Source organism: Ochotona curzoniae, unplaced genomic scaffold (assembly GCF_017591425.1).
Source record: "Ochotona curzoniae isolate NIBS_2020 unplaced genomic scaffold, NIBS_Ocur_1.0 contig_3520, whole genome shotgun sequence".
NCBI classification, from domain to species: Eukaryota; Metazoa; Chordata; class Mammalia; order Lagomorpha; family Ochotonidae; genus Ochotona; species Ochotona curzoniae.
Genome location: NW_024465894.1, coordinates 11,522,936 through 11,544,477, shown reverse-complemented (window position 1 = coordinate 11,544,477; position 21,542 = coordinate 11,522,936). Strand labels below are relative to the sequence as shown.

The 21,542-nt window shown below is 41.2% G+C and overlaps 1 protein-coding gene across 3 annotated transcripts in view; it reads left to right on the top strand.

The window, feature by feature from the left end:
- Positions 1 to 21,542, top strand: part of RALGAPB (Ral GTPase activating protein non-catalytic subunit beta) — a 77,885-nt gene that overhangs the window by 14,000 nt on the left and 42,343 nt on the right. For all 3 annotated transcript variants that reach the window (XM_040981477.1, XM_040981476.1, XM_040981478.1), the window contains exons 2-9: positions 1,520 to 1,735; positions 3,267 to 3,469; positions 9,418 to 9,581; positions 11,095 to 11,281; positions 13,139 to 13,270; positions 18,570 to 18,748; positions 19,979 to 20,127; positions 20,237 to 20,453. In XM_040981477.1, coding sequence (XP_040837411.1) covers positions 1,550 to 1,735; positions 3,267 to 3,469; positions 9,418 to 9,581; positions 11,095 to 11,281; positions 13,139 to 13,270; positions 18,570 to 18,748; positions 19,979 to 20,127; positions 20,237 to 20,453 — 1,417 coding nt within the window. In that variant the 5' untranslated portion in view covers positions 1,520 to 1,549. The remainder of the gene's footprint in view (positions 1 to 1,519; positions 1,736 to 3,266; positions 3,470 to 9,417; positions 9,582 to 11,094; positions 11,282 to 13,138; positions 13,271 to 18,569; positions 18,749 to 19,978; positions 20,128 to 20,236; positions 20,454 to 21,542) is intronic.

Sequence of the window (21,542 nt, the reverse complement as noted above, 5' to 3'; positions counted from 1 at the left end):
CGTAAACCACTGAATGGAATGTATTTTTCTGTTTCCTTTTTCTGTTTTTCAAATAAACAAAATTTTTTTCCATCAAAAATTGAATTAAGGGATAAAATTTATTTTGATATAAAATTTTTAAGCCTTTCATAAGTTTTTCACAATATACGTATTCTATAAAATTTTAAAGACTTCTTGAGCCCCCAGAACCTCCCTTTTTTTATCCCTTGTAATCTGAATTCCTTCTATACTAGAGGAAATCACTATTTTAATTTTTGTGGTATTCATTTCCTGGCATTTATTTCTTTTTAAAATTTTACTTTTTATTATTATTGTCATTTTATGATACAGCTCCATAGGCCTTGGGATTTCCCTTATCCCTTTCAAATAAAAAAATCTTTAAAAAAGTGTTCTTACTCTAGATCTTAGCAGCTTGAACATATATATTTTCTTTCCTAGGTTGAGGAATATCGTCTTTTGACTTAAAGGAAGCACTGCATGGCTTCATTTTGGCATTGCTGCTGTGCTTTGGTGCCGTTATTAACTAGCTTAAGGGTTTCTTGGACACCAACGCTGTGATACCTAGACAGTCATCTGACAGCTGAAATGGGCACTGATTGACCAAGCAATGGGCAGGTAGCTTACATAGCATGGCTTCCTTAGACAAAGGGATGATGTCACATACTGGTGGGGTAAGATGGCTTAAGGTTTTTATCACGCTACTCTGAGCAGTGTGTGGTTTAAAATTTATGATTTGTGGGCCCAGTGCAGTAGCCTAGTGGCTAAAGCCTTTACCTTGCACACACTGGGATCCCATATGGGCACGAGGTCATGTCCCGGCTGCTCCACTTCTCATCCAGCTTCCTGCTTGTGGCTTGGGAAAGCAGTCAGTGACGGCCCAAAGCCTTGGGACCCTCTACCTGCGTGGGAGACCCAGAGGAGGCTCTTCTGGCTCCTGGCTTCAAATTGGGTCAGCTCTGGCTGTTGCAGCCACTTGGAGAGTGAATCAGCAGAGAGAAGATCTTCCTATTTTTCTCTCCTTCTCTTTGTATATCTGACTATCCAACAAAAATAAATAAAGCATTTTTTAAAAATAAATAAAATTTATGACTTTTCCCCGGGAGTTTTGTATTTAATATTTTTGAACCACGATTGACTCCTGGTATCTGAAACTGTGGAAAACAAAACCACAGATAAAGTGTGACTGTTGTCCTCAAGAAGCTGTTGACTGAAAAAAAATCTAGATCTTGAAGAAGACTCCATTGCCATTTTCTGCGTACTAGTTCTGTGTTGGGGAGGGCTCCTTCAGGCTGTCCCGGCCCCAGCTCCTGGCATCATCTTCTGAGGCCTCCAGCGCAGGTGCTCAGGCTGCTGTGTGCCAGCTCTGCCTTCATTCCCATCTCAGTGTGAGGCTGTCAGGACCCCCACCCCCTAGAGACAGTATGTTAATAGCTTTTATCTTTTCATGTAAATTTGTGTTTCTTATTTTGATGAATTTGCAGTAGTATAATTTGATGTACCTTTCTGTTTTGCCTTTCAGGTGTCATTTGGCTGGTACTTTAGCGGCACCATGTACTCTGAGTGGAGGTCCCTGCATCTGGTGATTCAGAATGATCAGGGCCATACCAGTGTGCTTCACAGCTATCCAGAGAGCGTTGGACGGGAGGTGGCAAACGCGGTGGTCCGTCCGCTTGGGCAGGCGTTAGGTACCCCTTCGGTGGCTGCTAGTGAAAGTTTGTTGAAAACTGACAAAGAAGTAAGTGTTTCTTCGTGTTATTCTATTGTGTACTGAAAAATTGATTACCAACTTTTAGATGGATTTTTGCCCATAAAGAGTATGACTTCTCAATTTTGATACCATTTGGGAAGATTAGAGCTGGGAGTTTGGGGTGGGGGAGGGGAACACAAGGAGTGAGTTTGTGTTTTTGTTACAAAAGATTTATACTAGACCAGCTCAGTGCTCAGGACACACTCTCCCCTGGGCTCTGGGCTTGGGCCCTGGCTTCTACTGACACGCATTTGGAGGGTCTCTAGCCTATCCCTAGATGGCCCCTGACTGAAGGCCCATCTTCATCCTTTCTGGCTTTGTGATTTGTGATAGCTACAGCTGGTCAGTAGTATGTCCTCTCTCTCTTTCTCTTTCTCTCTTTAAGATTTATTTATTTACTTGCAAGTCAGACTTCCAGAGAGAGGAGGAGAGATAGAGATCTCCCAACTGTGGTTCATTCCCCAAATGGTTGTAACGGCCAGAACTGAATCAGTTTGAAGCTTGGAACCAGAAGCTTCTTCCAGGTCATCCACATGGGTGCAGGGGTCCAAGAGTTTGGAAAGCATCCTGTGTTGCTTTCCCAGGCCATTAGCAGGGAGCTGAGTTGGAAGTGGAGCAGTGCTATGTAATTGTCAGGTCTCTTCATAGTAGCTTTATTAACAAAGGAGTCAAGCTTGTGTAGAGGGAGTGAAGTGTGGCTTGACTTGAATAGGCTGGTTCTCAGTGATCATACTTCTAAGTATTCATTGATCATTTACCTCGTGATTTTCCCCCAAAGTTTTTTAAGGGATTTGTTTAAATTTGTCAATCTAGTGAGTGGGATAGAATTTCATCCTCTTCTGCAAGTTAAGATTCTTACCTTTCTTTAGAGAACCTTACTCGTTTGGGACTGCACACTGTGGTTGGGATAGGCAGTTTTTCTCAGTCCTTGCGGTGTGATTCTAATGGAACAAGACCCTGAGACTCATTTGGTACGGCGCAGTGCCTTCTCATCTGTTCTTGTTCTGTCCTATTTATCTTAACTAATACATTCCATGACAAACAGTTGTAAAGTAAGAGTTGAACAGTTAATCTTCCTGTCATTTGCTCATGTTGCATATTTGGAGATGGAATATGATTGAATTTCATAATGGTATATGAGTATAGGCAAAATGAATTAACAATTAGATTTTTTTTATTATTATTTTTTTTAGTAAAAGATTTATTTGAAAGGCAGATTGGCAGAAAGGTCTTCTGCTTGCTAGCTTAAGGCTGTAGTAGCTTGGGCTGGGCCACATGAAGCCAGGAGCCAGGAATTCCTAGTCTCTCCTAGTCTCTCAGATGGGTGGCAGCGACTTGCACAGATGTATATATCTGGTATATGAGAAGGGCATTATCTAGAATAAACCCAGTATACATGTTGAAATGAATATATTCTCAGTTTAGAGATTTTTGGAAGTTTTCAGCGATTATGATTTTAAATTAATTAAAATAGATAGGGATATATATTAATTATATGTGAATATTCTCTCCTGTGCAGGTAAAATGGACCATGGAAGTCATTTGCTATGGACTGACCCTTCCTCTGGATGGAGAGACTGTAAAATATTGTGTTGATGTATATACAGACTGGATTATGGCTTTAGTGATGCCAAAAGATTCTATTCCATTACCAATTATTAAAGAGCCTAATCTATATGTTCAAAGCATACTAAAACATCTACAAAATCTTTTTGTACCTAGGTAAGTTATAACAATGTATCTGGCCTGCTTTTAGGATCTTCATAAATTATTTGTAAATGTTACTTTTTATATATTTATTTCAAAGGTAGAGTTACAGAGAAAGGAAAGAAAGAGATCTGTTTGCTGGTATACTTCCCAGATGGCTGGTGCTAGGCCATTCTGGAACAAGGAGTCAGGAGCTTCTTGGGGTTCTTCCACACAGGCACGGGTGCCCAAACACTTGGGCATTCTTTAGCTGCTTCCCCAGGCATATTAGCAGGGAGCTAGATTGGAAATGGAACAGCTAGATTGGAAGTGGCACCCAAGTGTTTTATCAGTACTGCAAGTAGAGGCTTAACGTGGTATGCCATGGTGCCAGTCCCCCAAGCATCTGTAAGAGCTCATTGTGTAAATTCTTAATGGCACTTGTTCAATTAAAGGGTGTATTAATGTGAATAAGAGAAAGGCTTATATAGTACTTACTAGGAGTGGATTTTTGTCTTACTAGGAATTTTTTAAATGTTTAAATTTTATTTTTAATATTATTTATGTAGTTGAGAGGGCTGCATGCCCACGTGGGCCTCTGATTACGGGGGGGTTGATCGAGGTATGAAGGAAGGTCAGTGGGACAAATGGTTCAGTGTTTTTCTTCTGTGTCCAGCCTCTGTAAAGGAAAAAAATATTTTAGCATGTATGTGTTTGTCTTTTTTCCTTTTTTAAGGTTTGTTTGGCTTTCCCAGATAGTTTAACTAGATATCTACTTACACTCTTAAGCATAGCAGTATCTTTCTTTCTTTTTTTTTTTTAATTGGAAAGGCAAATTTACAGAGAAGGAAAGACAGAGAGAAAGATCTTCTGTCTGCTAGTTTACTCTCCACATGGCTGCAATGTTGGGAGCTAAGCCAATCTGAAGCCAGGAGCTTCTTTCTGATCTCCCACATGGGTACAGGTTCCCAAGGCTTTGGGCCATCTCTGCTGGTTTCCCAGGCCACAGCCAGGAGGCTGGCTGGGAAGTTGAACAGTCAGGATATGGACTGGTGCCCATATTGGATCCGGACGGCTGCAAGGCAGGGATTTAGCCGCTAGGCTGTCATGCCTGGTCTAGTTTCTTTCTTTTTAAAAATTTGTTGATTTGAAAGGAGGAGTGTTAGAATCATAGGGAGACAGAGGGAGATCTTCCATCTGCTGATTCACTCCTCAAATGGCTGTGACAGCTAGTGCTGGACCAGGCTGGAGCCAGAAACCAGGAACTCTGTTCAGATCTTTCACTTGTGTGGCATGGCCCATATACTTGAGCTATCATCTGCTGCCTTTGCATGCAATTAGTAGGAAAGTGGATTGCAAGCAGAACAGCCAGGACCTGAACCTGAGTGGGCGCTTTGATATGGAATGCCTATATTACAAGCAAGGCTTTACCCATGGTGTATGTTCATCTTAAATACTTCTTTGACTTTACCTCTATCGTATGATAACTGTTAGATATTAAAAGATGGTGAGTTTTTTCTTTTATATGCAAAAATATTTTTTTGCCTGTTGTAAATCTTGTCTCAACCTAAGCCAAAGGTAGCTAAGCCTTTTTTTTTTTTAAGGTTTATCTATTTTTATTGAGAAAGAGACAGAGAAAGATCTTCCATCTATTTCCTTCCCCAAATGGCCACAACGGCTAGAGCTGAGCTGGTCTGAAGCCAGGACACAAGGTGTCTCAGTGGAGTGCAGGGTCCCAAGGTTTGGGTCATGGTCCTCTGCTTTTCCAGGCCATTAGCAGGAAACCGGATGGGAAGTGGAGCAGCCAGGACACAAACAGTCACCTGTAGGGGATGCTGGCATGGCAGGGAAAGATTAGCCAGTTGTCCAGTGGTACTGGCCCCACAGCTAAGCCTTTTACCTTAAAACAAATCTCTCTCCTGTGAGGTGAAAACAGGAAATAATTCAAAACACTGAAACCACAAGTGAGAACATTGAAAAAAGTAGATGAAAACATTAAAATGTATATATTTGAAATTATTATTTTGAAATTTTTATTTGAAAGGTACAAAGACAGACTCAGAAAAATGAAAATCATCCATCTGTTAGTTCATTCCCAAAATGCTCACAGCAGCATTTCAAAAAGCTCATGGAAAATGAAATTAAAAGTTCATGATGTCCATGCAGTTTTTCCATAATTTGCATTTTCCTGGAAGCTTTTTCAGGATTCACTTGTATTACTTCCACAATACCTGGCATATTACTGGTATTAGGTTTGAATTCGATGCTTGTTTCTTCTGTTTATTGAAATAGTAACAGGAAATGCGAATAATAGCAGGAAATGGTTAACATTAATGGATGTATTGCTTTCTTGTTGTCCTGCAAAGGAGACTGAGTTCCCTAACTCTGTGCGTGGGACAGTGTCATGAGCAGTGCTGTCATTGTGCTTCCCTTTCCTTTTTGTACTCCTGCCACCTCTCAGTGCTAAGTTTGCATTAATTAGGCATTTGCTTTTTGTTACATCACTACCCTGTATATTGTTTGTTTTACTGTTTGGAAATTAGCTCATTTTCTTAAGTGTATGTAATAAATATCAGTAAATTCTGAGAGGATTCTAAAGTTGAGTGTCAGTTCTGGCCAATGATCTCTCGATCTAGCTAAATATTTTGAACACTAAATGTTGAGAATGATCTCACTTCTCAGCATTACAAGTTTCAATGATTTTTTTTTTATTCGGACAGTTGACAAAATTTTCATCGAAGTTTACTCAGTTGGTTGTTTTTGTATATACTGACCCTCAAAATAGAGAGAATAGCTTTTACCATTTTACCAAGGACTAAGTCATTTTGCATAATTGAATGAAAAGTAAATGACATCTTAAAATGAATGTAACTAACTTAAACAATGTTTATTTTCATCTACTTTGGAAGGCCAAGCAACACACAGTGTGCAAACACAGACACACACAGAAATGTTTTTTTCCAAGCACTTAGCTCTCCAAACAATTGCAATAGCCAAGGCTAGGTCAGGAGCCTGGAAACTCCATCTAGGTCCCCAACATAGGTGGCAGGGACTCAGGTACTTTTTTTTTAACCCCAAGATTTATTTATTTATTTGAAAGGAAAAGTTATAGAGGGGAGTGGGTTGGGACGAGCAGAATCAAAGAGAGAGGTCTTCATCCACTGGTTCACTCCCCAAATGTTTCCAACTGCTGGGTCCAAAGCCAGGGGCCAGGCGTTTCTTCAGGGTCTTCAACAGCATGAATATAGCAGCTCCAGCACTTGTGCCTTCTTCAACTGATTTCCCAGGCCGTCGGCAGGGTGCTTGATTGGAAGTGAAGCAGCTGGGACTCAAACTAGCACCAATATGGGATTCCTGCACCACCTGCTCTACCACAATGCTGTCCCCACGGACCCAAGTATTTGAGCTCTCTGTTACCTCCCAGGATTCATTAGCAGAAAGCTGGATCACGAGTGGAATAGAGAGACCTGGAGTTGGCACTCAGGAATGGGACGTGGGCATTGTGAGCAGCAGCTCAACCAGCTATAGCACAATGCCCGACCTGATGGGTTTTTTTTTTAAGATTTATTTATTTATTTTGGAAAGTCAGATATACAGAGAGGAGGAGAGACAGAAAGATCTTCTGTCCGATATTCACTCCCCAAGTGAGCGCAACAGCCGATGCTATGCCGATGCTATGCCGATCCGAAGCCAGGATCCATATCCCACATGGGTGCAGGGTCCCAAGGTTTTGGGCCGTCCTTGACTGCTTTCCCAGGCCACGAGCAGGGAGCTGGATGGGAAGTGGAGCTGCCGGGATTAGAACCGGCGCCCATATGGGATCCCGGGCGTTCAAGGCGAGGACTTTAGCCGCTAGACCACGCCGCTGGGCCCCCTGATGAGGGTTTTAATTGCTCAGATGTACTGTAAGAAACATTATTTTAAAGCAGTGGCTAACAAATGTTTTTGTAGATACCCAGATAGGCAATATTCCATAGGCTCCATATGGTGTTGCAGCACAATTCTGTTAGTGTGGTATGAAAGCAGTCATAGACAATACATGAATGAAAAACATGGGTGTGGCTCAGTAAACTGCCTTTGACCTGTTATCCGTGGTCACAGCCCATGTTCCAAAAACAGCTTTTCTGAGGATCACAGTTCACCTTTTGGAATATTGAAGGGGAAAGATAAAAGATATCTCTGGAGTTCAAATATCCTGTTTATTTTTACATGAAGATAACTTATTTCTCTAAGCTTTGAAAGCTTGGTCCCTGCTCTGAATTTAGACCTTTTGAGTGAGGCTAGAGGAACAGCTGTTTCCTTTCTTGCTGCTATAAAGTAATAGTGGGCAAGCTAGAAATATTGGTTACGCCTGGGTTACCACTGGGAGGCATGCAGGGTTATTGCAAGTTTGCAAGAGTTGCAGCCCTAGGACGACTAGTGGTGTTTTTATTTCTTATTCTGAACTTCTCCTTCTATGGCTAGGTGAGGTTTGGGGCCATTATATAATTTATTTTTCTTCAGGTAAGCCAAAGCAACAGACAAAAGCTTGAGCCACATGGCTTGACATGGACCGGATTTATCTCCAGCTAAATGTGAGACGTCTCCCTGCTCTTGGAGGCTCTTTACCTAGGTGATTGTCTCATCATTTTGCTATAGGTCTAACTTCTAACAACTTTAATAGTGTCATCTGTTTGGAGGGTAAGTGGCCAGTTTTCTGGGTTAGGATCTAGAATCTCAGAATTCCTGAGGGTTGGGGTTCTAGGAAAATGCACTTCATTGTCTTGAATTTCTTGAGGAGGCCCTGAGATTACTTTGCTTCAGACATAAGTCTGAAGATAAGTCACACTATATGGAACCTTTATTTCAAGATTTGTTTCAGAAATATTCTGTATGTTGGGTTTCAGGTAAGAGATCAGGAGGTCACTGTAGTAGGTCTCCTGATGGTCTCAAACTTGTCTTCCTTGCAAAGTGAAAATATGGGTCTTGAACCTTTAGCTTGCCTTTAGTCCTAACCATAAGATTTCTTTTAGAAGAATAGTGCTGAAGACAAAAATATTGTCCTAGGAAATCTTGGGAACCTTTGGAGCTCCCATCTGGGATTAAGTTGCCTTTTTTATTAGAGTGCTCATCTCTTGTAGCAGTGCCTATATACCTTGTCATTTTAGGGACTGCTAGGCTATTCCATTAGGCCCTTAGACTCTTTTTTCCTTTTATTATTTTATTGGAAAGGCAGATGTACAGAGAGAAGGAGAGACAGAAAAATCTTCCGTCTGATGATTCACTCCCCAAGTGGCCGAAATGGCTGGTGCTGCACCAATCTGAAGCCAGGAGCCAGGAACTTCTTTCTTGTCTCCTATGTGGGTGCTGGGTCACAGGGCTTTGGGCCGCCCTAGACTGCTGTCCCAGGCCACAAGCAGGGAGCTGGTTGGGAAGCGGGGAGCTGGGATTAGAACTGGCGCCCAGATGGGATCCCGGCATGTGCAAGGCAAGGATCTTAACCATTACGCTATCGCGCCGGGCTTGGCCCTTAGACACTTCTCATGAACTGTGCTGGGACTGTGCACATTATGAAATCATATCCAGAATTTGTATTTAAAAAAAAAACAGACAGCTTGCAGATTACAAGGGCTGTGCTGCTTCCCTGTGAGCAGCAGGAGCAACTGTGGTTGTTTATTCATCCTATGAACAGAAGCATGTTAGACCTGCCAGCATGTGCCAGGCACATTTTCAACATAGAAACTCCAGAGGTTAAAGATTACATTCTGCTGTTCTTTTGTCCTGGAAACTAGGTTCTTATAGAAGTTGGCAGGTTGAGATCCCAGAGTGACAAGCTGTATAACGAGGAAGAAGTAGGCTTAATTAAGGATGTGCTTACTCCTACCTGCTGATCCTGTTAGGGAGCTTTCTTGGATGAGTGCTTGCTGCATCCATAAGTTGCCTGTTCTTAAGTCATTGCCATCTCTCCTCCAGGCTTGTCAGTGATATCTGTCTGTCTTCTTCAGACAGGAACAGGGCTCCAATCAGATCCGACTATGCTTACAGGTCCTTAGAGCCATTCAGAAACTGGCCCGGGAGTCACCCATCATGGCCCGAGAAACCTGGGAAGTCTTACTGTTGTTTCTTCTGCAGATTAATGACATACTACTGGCCCCGCCAACTGTTCAAGGTTTGTTTGTTTTTTCTAATTTACTTCTGAGACCTAAATACAGTTTGCCTTTAAACTCAATGAGGGGTAGACGGAGATTTGAGTTTTAGTTTAACAAGGCTACCAGCTCTTGAGATGGCTACCATCAAAGGGCACAATATGATCAGTGATGTTACTTTACTTTTAGCAGTGATTTCAATATGGAGAGAGTCTCTGAATTATGCACGTTTGATAATGGTAGGAACAGTAGCTTGTTCAGTATATTAGGATAGAGCCTATACAGGAATGAACCACCTGATTTCTTTAGAAAAGCTGTACAGAAGATCAAGTAGTAGAATCTGAGAACTTGATAGCAGAACAAGATATTTTATTCAGCAAGTGAAACCTCTAGTCTTGAGGTGTACTCTTCAGAAGTATGACAGTAGGCAGTTCATTAGAAAGCCATTTAAAGAGCCTCCTGTTTTGTTACAGTTTACATTGTGTTTTAGAAGCCCTGCTTTGTATAGGATAGTGTATAAAGCTTAAGTTGGTATTTTCAATACAAGTTCCATTATTGCTTATTAATCTGTCCACTGTCTTTACTAACATATTGAATATCCTTACGCTCTCATAAAGATGCAGTGTCCAAGGTCCTACCTAATAGGAATCAAGAAATTATTGTGGGAAGGGACCCCATGTTAGGAATATCCTGTCTGATGTGGACGACAGCTGTCTAACCAGTATTTCATCAGATCTCTGCTGCACGTTCTCCATGCTTTAAGCTCAACAACGTGAGGCAGGCAGGTCGTCCTTTTCTTTAGTTGATTGTTGTTGAAAGTTTGGTTTTGCTAATTTGGAATACCCATCCTTATCGCTTTTCCCAGTGGTCCCCACTCTATCTTCTAGAGCTGTGCAGAATAGAGAGCTCTGTTGTTGCTCAGAACGGATGGGCAGCTACTGTTTGCATGATCAGGTCTCTGGCCTGCTCAGCACCAGTCTCTTTTTTTCCTTGAAAGGGGCTTTCAAACACTTGGAGCATTTTATGGCGAGGTTTGGGAGTAGAAGGACTTGAATATTTGTTCAAATTCCTTCACTATTGACAGTTTGAACTTGGACAAGTTTTCCTGAACCTAAGTTTTTTCAATTTTGAAAATTAGTAAAATCAGCAGTTGGCAACAGGTGTTACAGATGTCTACCCTACAAAATTTATATGAGGATTGTTTAAGGTCATGTGTGCAGAATAAAAATATAGACACTCATCTTTTTCTTTTCTCCCAGGAGTTCCTGTTTCTCTTGCTAGAAGATTAAAATCCTTGTAAAAACTCAACTTGGAAACTCTCAGAATAATAATTTCTAACTTGTTAATATGATCACAAATTCTTTCATAGAAGTTCTTAAGAAAAGCTTCTTATTTTTACTGTTAAATTATTATCTGAAAGTCAGGATTTAACATTGCATTTACTTAAATTTTTGATCGAGTCTTCAGAATTGCTGATTTAAAGATTTTGCTTTAAAAATAAGTATGTCAAAGATGTATTTTCTTCTTGTTGGTAAGGTGGCATTGCCGAGAGTCTAGCAGAGAAGTTGATTGGTGTTCTCTTTGAGGTTTGGCTACTAGCTTGTACTCGGTGCTTCCCAACGCCTCCTTACTGGAAGACCGCCAAGGAGATGGTGGCCAACTGGAGGCACCACCCGGCAGTGGTGGAGCAGTGGAGCAAAGTCATCTGTGCGCTCACTTCCAGGTAGGTCACATCTTTGGCTGTCTTCCTTCTTTACCTGTGGGAACCTAGGCAGCTTTTTCCTTGGTCTGTGTTTTTGAAGATTTATGGGACATATTGTAAAAAGCTTTGGTTTGTTATTAGCTTATTCTGGATGTAGAGTTGAGCAACTTAGAAAAAAAGAACAATAGATATAGTAGTTGGGCTGGTGGCATGCTTAATTTAATACTTTTCAAAGTAATCAAGGAATTTAGAACAGTAGATAAATTCACCCTTTCCATTGTCCCATTCTACCTCTAAATGTTAAAATATAAAACAAACCATAGAAAGGTATAAGAGAGAAACTCACCAGAAATCTCTCTATATATTTGCAAATGATTTTGTAGAGTTGGAACCATAATACATACTTGTTACTTTATAAACAAAGAAAGCTATTTTTAATGATAATTCACCTTTTACCATTTATATTTAATGCCTCTCTTTTATTTCGACCCTGTATGTTTTAATATACTCTAGGAGGTAAAGCTTTCTTTTCAACTTAATGGTACAGAATATCATTATCATGCTAGTGAAGTTCACTGTGTTTCAAAAATAGTTAATCATTTTTTTAAAGACTTATGTACGTATTTGAAAGTCAGAGTTACAAGGAGACTGGGAGGTAGCAATTGATCAATCTTCCATCTGCTGGTTCATTTTCCAGATGGTCAGGGCTGGACCAGGCTGACAGCATAAGCCAAGAGCTCCAGGTCTTCCACCTGGGTGGCAGGGATGAAAGCAGTAGGGCCATTTGCTGCTGCTTTTCCCAGGTCATTAGTAGAAGCTAGATGGGAAGTGGAGCAGCCAGTAGATGAGTTGGCACCAGTGTGGGATGTTGATGTCATAAGCAGCAGCTTTACCTGCCATGCTACAATGCTGGCCCTGTTCTCCTGTTTACAGTTGATATCATTGAAACAGAAAACAGAGTTCAGACATGCATGTCACTGACATGTTTCTGAAGTCTGTGCTACAAATTGTACACTCATCCTCTCCTGTATCTCTTGATAGTTTTTGTTGATGAAACTACATTGTCTTTCTGACTTTTAAGTAAAATAAATCTTTTTCTAAAAAGCTTTCTTAAAAACTGAGGATCCTCTTGTAGTTTATCTATTTTAATGATGTTTAATTTACTTGTTTTTCTTTTTTTTTTAAAGATTTATCTATTTTTTATTGCAAAGTCAGATAGATAGAGAGGAGGAAAGAAAGACAGGGAGATCTTCCATCTGATGATTCACTCCCCAAGTGACTGCAATGGTCAGAGCTGAGCCAATCTGAAGCCAGGCACCAGGAGCTCGTCTGGATCTCCCACATGGGTGTAGGGTCCCAAACTTTGGGCTGTCCTTGACTGATTTCCCAGGCTACAAGCACGGAGCTGGATTGAAAGTGAGGCTGCTGGGATTAGATCCCTGTGTGTACAAGGTGAGGACTTTAGCTGCCACCGGCGCGGGTCCTTTCTTTTTTTGAGAGGTAGTGGAAGAGAGATTGGTCCACTGCTGGTTCACTTCCTAATTGCCGCACTCACAAGGCTAGATTAGACTGAAGCTGGGAGCCAGGAACTCAGTCTGTGTCTTTCATGTGGTTGACAGGGACGCAGCTAGTAGAGCCGTTACCTGCAGCCTCCCAGGGTGTACATTAGCAGGAAGCTGAACTTGGGAGTGAAACTAAGACTCAAGTGTAGACATTCTAGTTCCTCATAGGCTATACACCTGCCCTTTCTATTTTGTAAGCAGGAGTTTTTATATATCTTGTTCACTAAAGAGAGTCACACTTTTTATCTTTTACTTTTGTTTCAATTTATTTCTCATTGTTATAAAGTGGATTTAGTGATGCGCATTTCTTTTTCAGGTTGCTACGCTTTACATATGGTCCCTCATTTCCTCCATTTAAAGTTCCCGATGAAGACGCTAGTCTGATCCCTCCAGAAATGGATAATGAGTGTGTTGCACAGACATGGTTTCGCTTTTTACATATGTTAAGGTACTGCATTTTATTATGTAGTGTGCTCTTCACCTGGCTGAGGACGAGAGCCATGATGTAACTGGTAAATCCAAAGGGGGTGCTGTGCCCAGTTGGCCAAGTGGGCCCATTTGGACAGTAATCACACCTACATCATGTGCTTCCTGCTCTCTGTGTCCCAGCAGAGTGAGGAACTTCTCTGTGGTATATGCAGCCTGGATGATGACATCTGTCCCGAGACGTTGTTACAGTCGGTGGGGGCTGGAGACTGCTGGCTTCTTGCTGTGCCCAGCACTCACTGGGCAGTCCTGCGCTCAGGGCCCTCCTCCAACAGTGCTGTTCAAGTTTCACTGAAAGGCACATGTTACAATTTGCCTGAATGATACCCTCCCTTCTGCTGTCTTTTTTCTTTATAATAATTCTATATGGGTTCAATTTTCATTGCTTTCTGTCTTTCCTTCTTCCTGCTCCATCCATGTGCTCCATGGAACTTGTGTTTTGTTGTAAACTATCCACTTCTTGATTTTCTCCTTGCATATCTCCTCTTTCTGGTTTGACTAGCCTCACTTTTCTATTTATGTATTGCTAATTCTGAAATAGTCTATGTGACTTTTTTTCAAATTAGGGATATTACCCATTTTCTAGTAATTTCTTCCGAGTTTGTAGTTGATTTGTATTTATTACTTTCAGTCAGTGATTTTTTTTAAGCTTTATTTGTTTATTGGAAAGTCAGATATACAGAGAGGAGGAGAGACAGAGAGGAAGATCTTCCGTCTGATGATTCATTCCCCAAGTGAGCACAACGGCCGATGCTATGCCCATCCGAAGCCAGGATCCAGGAACTTCTTCCGGGTATCTCACATGGGTGCAGGGTCCCAAGGCTTTGGGCCATCCTCAACTGCCTTCCCGGGCCATAAGCAGGGAGCTGGATGGGAAGTGGAGCTGCTGGGATTAGAACTGGTGCCCATATGGGATCCCAGGGCGTTCAAGGCAAGGACTTTAGCTGCTAGGCCATGCCACCAGGCCCCCAGTGATTTTTTTTAAGTCTTTTTCTTTTCATTTAAGATTACAAAGTGTTTTCTGTGTTCTTTGATCAGATAGCCCTTCACTAGCTAACAGAAAAGCCCTGCAAAATCTTTTTGGGTTTGAAATATGTATTAATTTGGGTAAGGAATGGATGCTGCTTTAGTTAATGAACCCGGAAATATCTCAGAACATCTGGGGTGGTGAGTGGCTTTACTTCCCTAGAGACTGAGGGGGCTCGGCAGGCAGTCTGCCAGCCTCAGCACTGTGGACGGTAGCCTTTGCCTCTAGTTGGCACCTGGGAAGGACAGCACAAGGCAGCCTGGGGGGCCATGGGTCAGCCCTTGAAGTGAGGTAAGACATTGCTGCTAATATTTCATTGGTCAGAACTCAAATACACACACACTTAATTGCAAGGGAACATAAGAAGCAAAGAGAAAATGTGTACAGCTAGGCAATCTCTGTCAAAGGTGAGAACTGTGTTGTCTGTATTTATATGTAGGAAAGGTTGACGTTAGTTTGACTTATTTTATTTGAAAGGCAGAGAGAGATTTTCCATCTGCTGGTTCACTCTCCAAATGGCTGCAGTGACTAGGGCTAGGCCAGGCTGAAGCCAGGAGCCTGGAACTCCATCTAGGTCTCAGACACGGCTTGCAGGGCCTGTGTCCTTGGACTTTCTCCTACTGCTTTCCGAGACTCACTCTGATCCAAGTGGAGCAACCAGGACTCAAACTGACATCTGTGAGGGATGTTAGTGTCACAGGCAGTAATACAACCTGTTGTGTCTCAGTGCCGGCCACCTTTGTATATTATATGTGGGCATTTAAAGAACTCTGGTTATGTCAATTTTTTTTTTCTGAAATTACTAGATGAAATAGCCACCAATTTTCAAGTGTAATTCATGCTTGAGTTTATGCTGATTATTTTTTCTTTGAAATTCAGTAAGCAGTTACCCCAGTTCTTCCTGCCCACCCCAACTCTTTAATTATTTTTTATTTGAATGGCACAGGGCTGAGTTGTGCTGAAGCCAGGAACCTGGAACTCAGTCTGGGCCTCCAACATGGCTGAGTTGTGCTGAAGCCAGGAACCTGGAACTCAGTCTGGGCCTCCAACATGGGTGACAGGGACCCTAGCACTTGAGTCATCACCTGTGGCCTTCCAGACTGCACAGTGACAGGAAGCTAGTGTTAGAAGCAGAACTGGAACTCCAGCCTAGCTACTCCAGTATTGGCTGCAGGCATCTCATGCGTCTCTGTCCCACTACTCCAAAAGAACTTCAGTGCTTTTTACAAATAATGGGGATGAGAGTATAACCTATACTGTCATAAAAGTTGAAGAAGAGGCCCAGCACAGTAGCCTAGTGGCTGAAGTCCTCACTAAACACGTACCCGGATCCCATATGTGTGCCTTTTCCAATTCCAGCTGCCCCACTTCCCATCCAGTTCCCTGCCTGTGGCCTGGGAAAGCGGTAGAGGATGAGCCAAAGCCTTGAGACCCTGCATCTGTGTGGGAGACCCCTAGGAGGCTCCTGGCTCCTGGCTTTGGATTGGCTCAGTTCCAGCCATTGCAGCCACTTGGGGAGTGAATCATTGGATGAAAGATCTTCCTGGCATTCCTCCTCTGTATATCTGTATTTCCAATAAAAATAAATAAATAAATCTTAAAAAAAGAAGAAGAAGAAAAACAAGGAAATGTGAATATCCAAAAAAAATATTTGAAGAAGAAAAGCATGTAGTTCAGTATGACTCCAAGGGAGCATTGAGCAAGCCACCAGACAGCCTTGGTTCGAGGCCCTCTGCTAGCTGTCTGTCTTAGCTTTTCTGCTTCTCTTGTTCATGCACAGTGTTCTCTTTCTCTGGTACTTTCCCCAGAGTCCCTGTTTCCTTCTTTTTTTGAGGGGAATGCACAGTTCTGTGCTAACTCCCCATTGGCACAAACAGCTGTGATACTACCTAACTTCAGCTCTAGTCATTTACTCCACTGGAGCTTTTCTCTTTGCTCAGATTCTCAAAAGGTATTTATTGAATCAAAAATTTTAAGGTACATTTATATAGAGCCTGGTGCAATAGCCTACTGGCTAAATCCTTGCCTCGAACATGCCAGGAACCCATATGGACACCAGTTCATGTGCCAGCTGCTCCACATCCCATCTAGCTTCCTGCTTGTGGCCTGGGAAAGCAGTCGGGGATGGCCCAACGCCATGGGATTCTGCACCCGAGAGACAAAGAGAGAAATTGAGGTAGAGATCTTCCATCTACCCATTCACTCCCCAAATGACCATAGTGGCCAGGGCTGGCCCAGGTGTAATCCAGGAGCCATCCAAGTCTCTACCTGAGTTACTTGGCCCATCTTCTGCTGCGTTTCCAGGTACATTGGCAGGGAGCTAGAATGAATGTGGAATAACCAGGACTTGAACTGGCACCCATATGGGATACTGGTATAACAGGTGGCGGCTTAAACTTTGCCACAGTGCTGATTGCATCGAAATATTTATGTTAATTAATTTTAGGTCTTTGGCAGACATCTGCTTAGACTCTCTTTGGATGGTTTTACTTCCTGGTGTAAATGAGCTGTAGGAAATTGGGAGGTAGTTGGGAGGTTTACGCAGAAGGGGATACTGCAGTCATTGGCAGATTTCCTGGGAAAAGGCTAAATATGATGTGGAGATAGGCACCAGAAGTTTGCATAGTATGATAATGCTTTATCTTTTTCCAGAACAAATAAAAGAATGTTTTCTATTGATTTGACTACAACTATTCTCAAGAACTTGTCCTTGAAATTGTATATGACTGCTTGCCTCCTTCCTCAACACATTCTGATTAGGGGAACCCTGATTTCTTTTTTAAGATTTTATTTATTTTTATTGGAAAGGCAGAATTACAGAGAGGAGGAGAGACAGAGAAGAAGATCCTCTGTCCAATGGTGACCGCAATGGATGGAGCTGAGCCAATCCGAAGCCAGGAGCCTCTTCCTGGTCTTCCACACTGGTGCAGGGTCCCAAGACCTTGGGCCGTCCTCAACTGCTTTCCCAGGCCACAGGCAGGGAACTGGATGGGAAGTGGGGCCCCAGGATTAGAACCAGCATCCATATGGGATCCTAGCGTATTCAAGGCAAGGACTTTAGCTGCTAGGCTATCATGCTGGCCCAGAACTCTGAATTTTTAACAGGTTCTCCCAATGGTTAGGAATACTGGACAGCAATAACTGTAGGAACATAAATTTTGGTATTTGTTCTGTATCCTTTGTTATCCATTCTCATTGCAATTTTATTTTCTTAAATCTGTTTTCTGAATGTTTGGTGCCAGTAAAATGATTCTGGTTTATGCCTAGAGGAGTTGGTATAACCCTTTCTCCCAGTTTTCAATATCTAGTAGATATGAATTTAACAGATATCTGTTAGGCTAAAGTGTAGTCCATTCCAACTTTCCTACTAGTTTTCTAATTTCTGAATGGGTGAACTGCAACCCCTGCAGACTTTGCTGCTGGGACTTCTTAGCTTTACTGCACCTGAAGGACTAAGTGCTGTGGACCCAGTGCTACTAGTAGAAACCCACTTTCTATGCAAGCACAGATATTTTCCCTTTCTCACTTAACAGTTAGTGGAAATTAAGATTTTCTGGGTGAATGGGAAAAGAGGTTTCAAAGGGCAGGATGTTACAAACCACTGCTTTCTGTCTGTCTACTTCTTTGCCTTGGTCTAACAGAATTTTTTTTCTATCAGCTAAAGGCTATCAGTAATCCTCTCACTGGGAAAACTGTTTAATTAATAGCTAAACAGACCATTTTGAGTAGATCTACAGTATTTAATGGAAAGTAATTGCTTGTACACAAATATAGCTTGAGTCCAAGTATGTTTTGAAATAGATGTCTTTAGTATCTGTTGCGTGAACACAATATAAAACTGTAACACTAATCTTGATTATGTTCTTGGAAGATTAGAGATGTTGGTATTGAAGTAAAGTTTTCTTCTTGGGATTTTCGTTGATTTGTTTGCAGCTTCAGCATTTCGTTATTTAATTTGAAATACAGTAAGAAGAAACTCCTTTGTGCTCTTAAAAAATTAAAGCCTTTAGCCTTACCTTTGGTTCTCATGCTCTGAATAGGTAGACTAAGTCCCTGCACTGCAGATCTGTGTAAAGCAGCACTGCACTTGGAAGCCCGTAGTCCACTAAATACAGATCAATGTCCTCTTTCAATCAAAGCAATAAACAGCCCTGTTCTTACATTAGATTGCACTCAGTTTAATTGTTAAAGAAATTTCTAAATGTGTAATTAATTCTTTTCTCTCTTTTGGTAGTAATCCCGTGGATTTGAGTAACCCAGCCATTATAAGCTCTACTCCCAAATTTCAGGAACAGTTCTTGAATGTGAGCGGAATGCCACAAGAATTGAATCAGTATCCCTGCCTTAAACACTTGCCTCAAATATTTTTTCGTGCCATGCGTGGAATCAGCTGTCTGGTGGATGCATTCTTAGGTGAATTTTGTGAATGTTGCTAGATATATGAAGAGCTACATTTAGGTAACTTTATAGAGTCTAATCCCAGAAGTTATTATGGAAGGGCCAAAGGAAAAGATTAATGAAATCAATGACCAATAATAAACTAGGAAAAAGTATTTATAACAAATGTGATAGAGGGTTATTATTGTCTTTTCATTCTCATATTCATCATTAGAAGACAGATTTTACCTTCCAGGTACCACTATTTTAAACTGTGTTTCACATTTTAAAAATATATTTATGAGATCTATTTTGTTCATCTGAAAAGCAGAGTTACAGTGTGTGAGAGAGAGAGAGACAGATCTTCCATCTGCTGGTTTACTCTCCAAATAGCCACACTGGCTGGTGCTTGGTCAGCCCAAAGCCAATAGCCTGTGGGCGCAGGGACCCTCATCCCCAGGCTCAGTAGCAGAGAGCTGAATGGGAAGTGGAGTAGCCAGAACTCAAATCTGCACCTGTGTGGAATGCTGGTGCTATCACTGGCAGCTTGACCTGATGTACCATAATGTTGGCCCTTGTATCTCGTAATTTAAGACTTTTTTTAGCCTGTTAAAAACCAGTGTTATGTCATTTTGTAAAATACATTTGTTATGTATACTTCTTAATATATTCATTTTATTAGTTTGTCCTTCCTGTAATAGCCCCAAATCCCTATAGTTTAAACAAGATAGTTTCTTTCACATACATTAGACCCAGGGCAAGGTAGTACAGGGCTGGATATAGCATAGCAGTTCCATCACTGGGAGCTTCGTGGCCTTTCCACCTGGTGGCTCTCCATCCTTTGTGCACTCTCTCGTGGGCCAGTGATGGTTGAGCAAGTTCCATCAGTCTGATCCAGGAATTAAGAAGGAAGTGAGAGGGGAAATCCCAGAACCTATAGAACTGTATCATAAAAATAATTAATTTAAAAAATGAAAAGGAAGGGAAGTATATGCCTGGTGGGTACTTTCAAGGAGAATTTTTTTTGGAAGATCCATTCAATAGGTATCCACTTCATGGCCACAATTTAGCTGCATGAAAAACTTTAAAATGAAGTTACTTATTCTGGGTAGCTGTGGCCAGCTAAGCAATTTTCTGATAGTTTGAAAGAAAGAGTAAATGAATATTGGGAGGCACCTAGCAGTCTTTGCTAAAATCTGCTGAACTAATGTTGTTTGGGGAAGATTTTCTAAACAATGAAGAGTAACTTTTGTCTTTTTTAAAAAGGCATTTCTAGACCCCGACCAGACAGTGCTCCACCTACACCTGTGAATAGATTAAGTATGCCTCAAAGCACTGCTGTCAACACCACTCCACCACACAACCGGAGGCACCGGGCTGTTACTGTGAATAAGACCACCATGAAGACAAGCACAGTAAGAGCTCTCCTCACCATCGTTAAGCTGTGTAACACTGGCTTTTGATGAAGTCCTGCCATGTTCCCAAACTTGACATGAGTGTGGGTATATTCATGTCTTCTAATAGGTTAGTACTGCTCATGCCTCGAAAGTTCAGCACCAGACATCCTCCACCTCTCCTCTCTCAAGTCCAAATCAGACTAGTTCAGAACCCCGGCCACTGCCTGCCCCTCGGAGACCAAAGGTTAACAGCATCTTGAATCTCTTTGGATCATGGTTATTTGATGCAGCATTTGTTCACTGTAAACTTCATAATGGGATAAACAGAGACAGCAGCATGACTGGTAAATATTGCTCAAGGAATATGTTATCATTTCTTTTCTTTTTTTCTTTTTTAATCTTTCCTACCTGCAAGATTAACATGTATCTTGAAAAGCTCTCTGTTTCTGACCAAGCGATGTCTTGTGCTTAACCCCTTCCAGCTGAAGTACCAGAATTTTGGAACTTTTCCTATCTGTCTGTTTATGTGTGTTCTGTGAGGTTTGGCCTTTTGTCTGGTTTTATTACACACCAGGTTAGCCATTTTTTGGTGATTCAGATTTTCAGTAGGTGACTTGGAAGTTCCCTTCATGTCAGCCAGGATAATGTTTTCAAGAATTAAATATTTTGTATGGAAATTTACTTACAAGGAGCATTTTATTAAAATTTGATAGCCATTCACTCATTAGTACATGTAAATATTTAAACATTTCTGCTTCATAACAAATTCTAACCTCTCAGGTTTTAATCTAAAAAAACTTTATTTCAAGAGCACCCTTTCCAAAAATAATGTTTGCTCTGTAATATGGTAAGACTAGTGAAACTCTGATATCTTCATTTTGATTTTATTATAGAATTGAAACTGATGAGAACCTTTTTGTCATCTTTCTTTTCATCTTAGAGATGTTAGCATAGGGTGCAGAGTGGATTGGTGGAGTAGTACGGAATGTTTTGAACATTTATAATATGCCTTAAAGAGCCAAATAATAATGATGATGATGATGACTGACATTTATTGAGCTGTTATTGTTGTATATCAGCCATTGCGATTTTTGCGTTGTTAAGTATTTGGTTGCTTGGTAAGACAGAACATTTTTTCCATTGGATGTGGAACTAGAGATAAAAATGTTGCATTAATTTATGCATTTCTAAGGAGAATGTTAATTCCAAACTAAAATTAATGCAATGGCCCTAAGAATCTTCTTTCTTTCAAGAATTTTTGAATTATCTCAGAACTAGTGTTCGTGTCTGTGAACCTTGTTGAAAGGTTGCAAACAGGAAGATTTTCAGGAATATACTTTGAGAGATCGTGTAGTCAAGTTTAGATATTCTTTTGCTTACTTTCTCTCATTGAGATTCAAATACTTTATATTCTATCATTTCCATATTGTAAT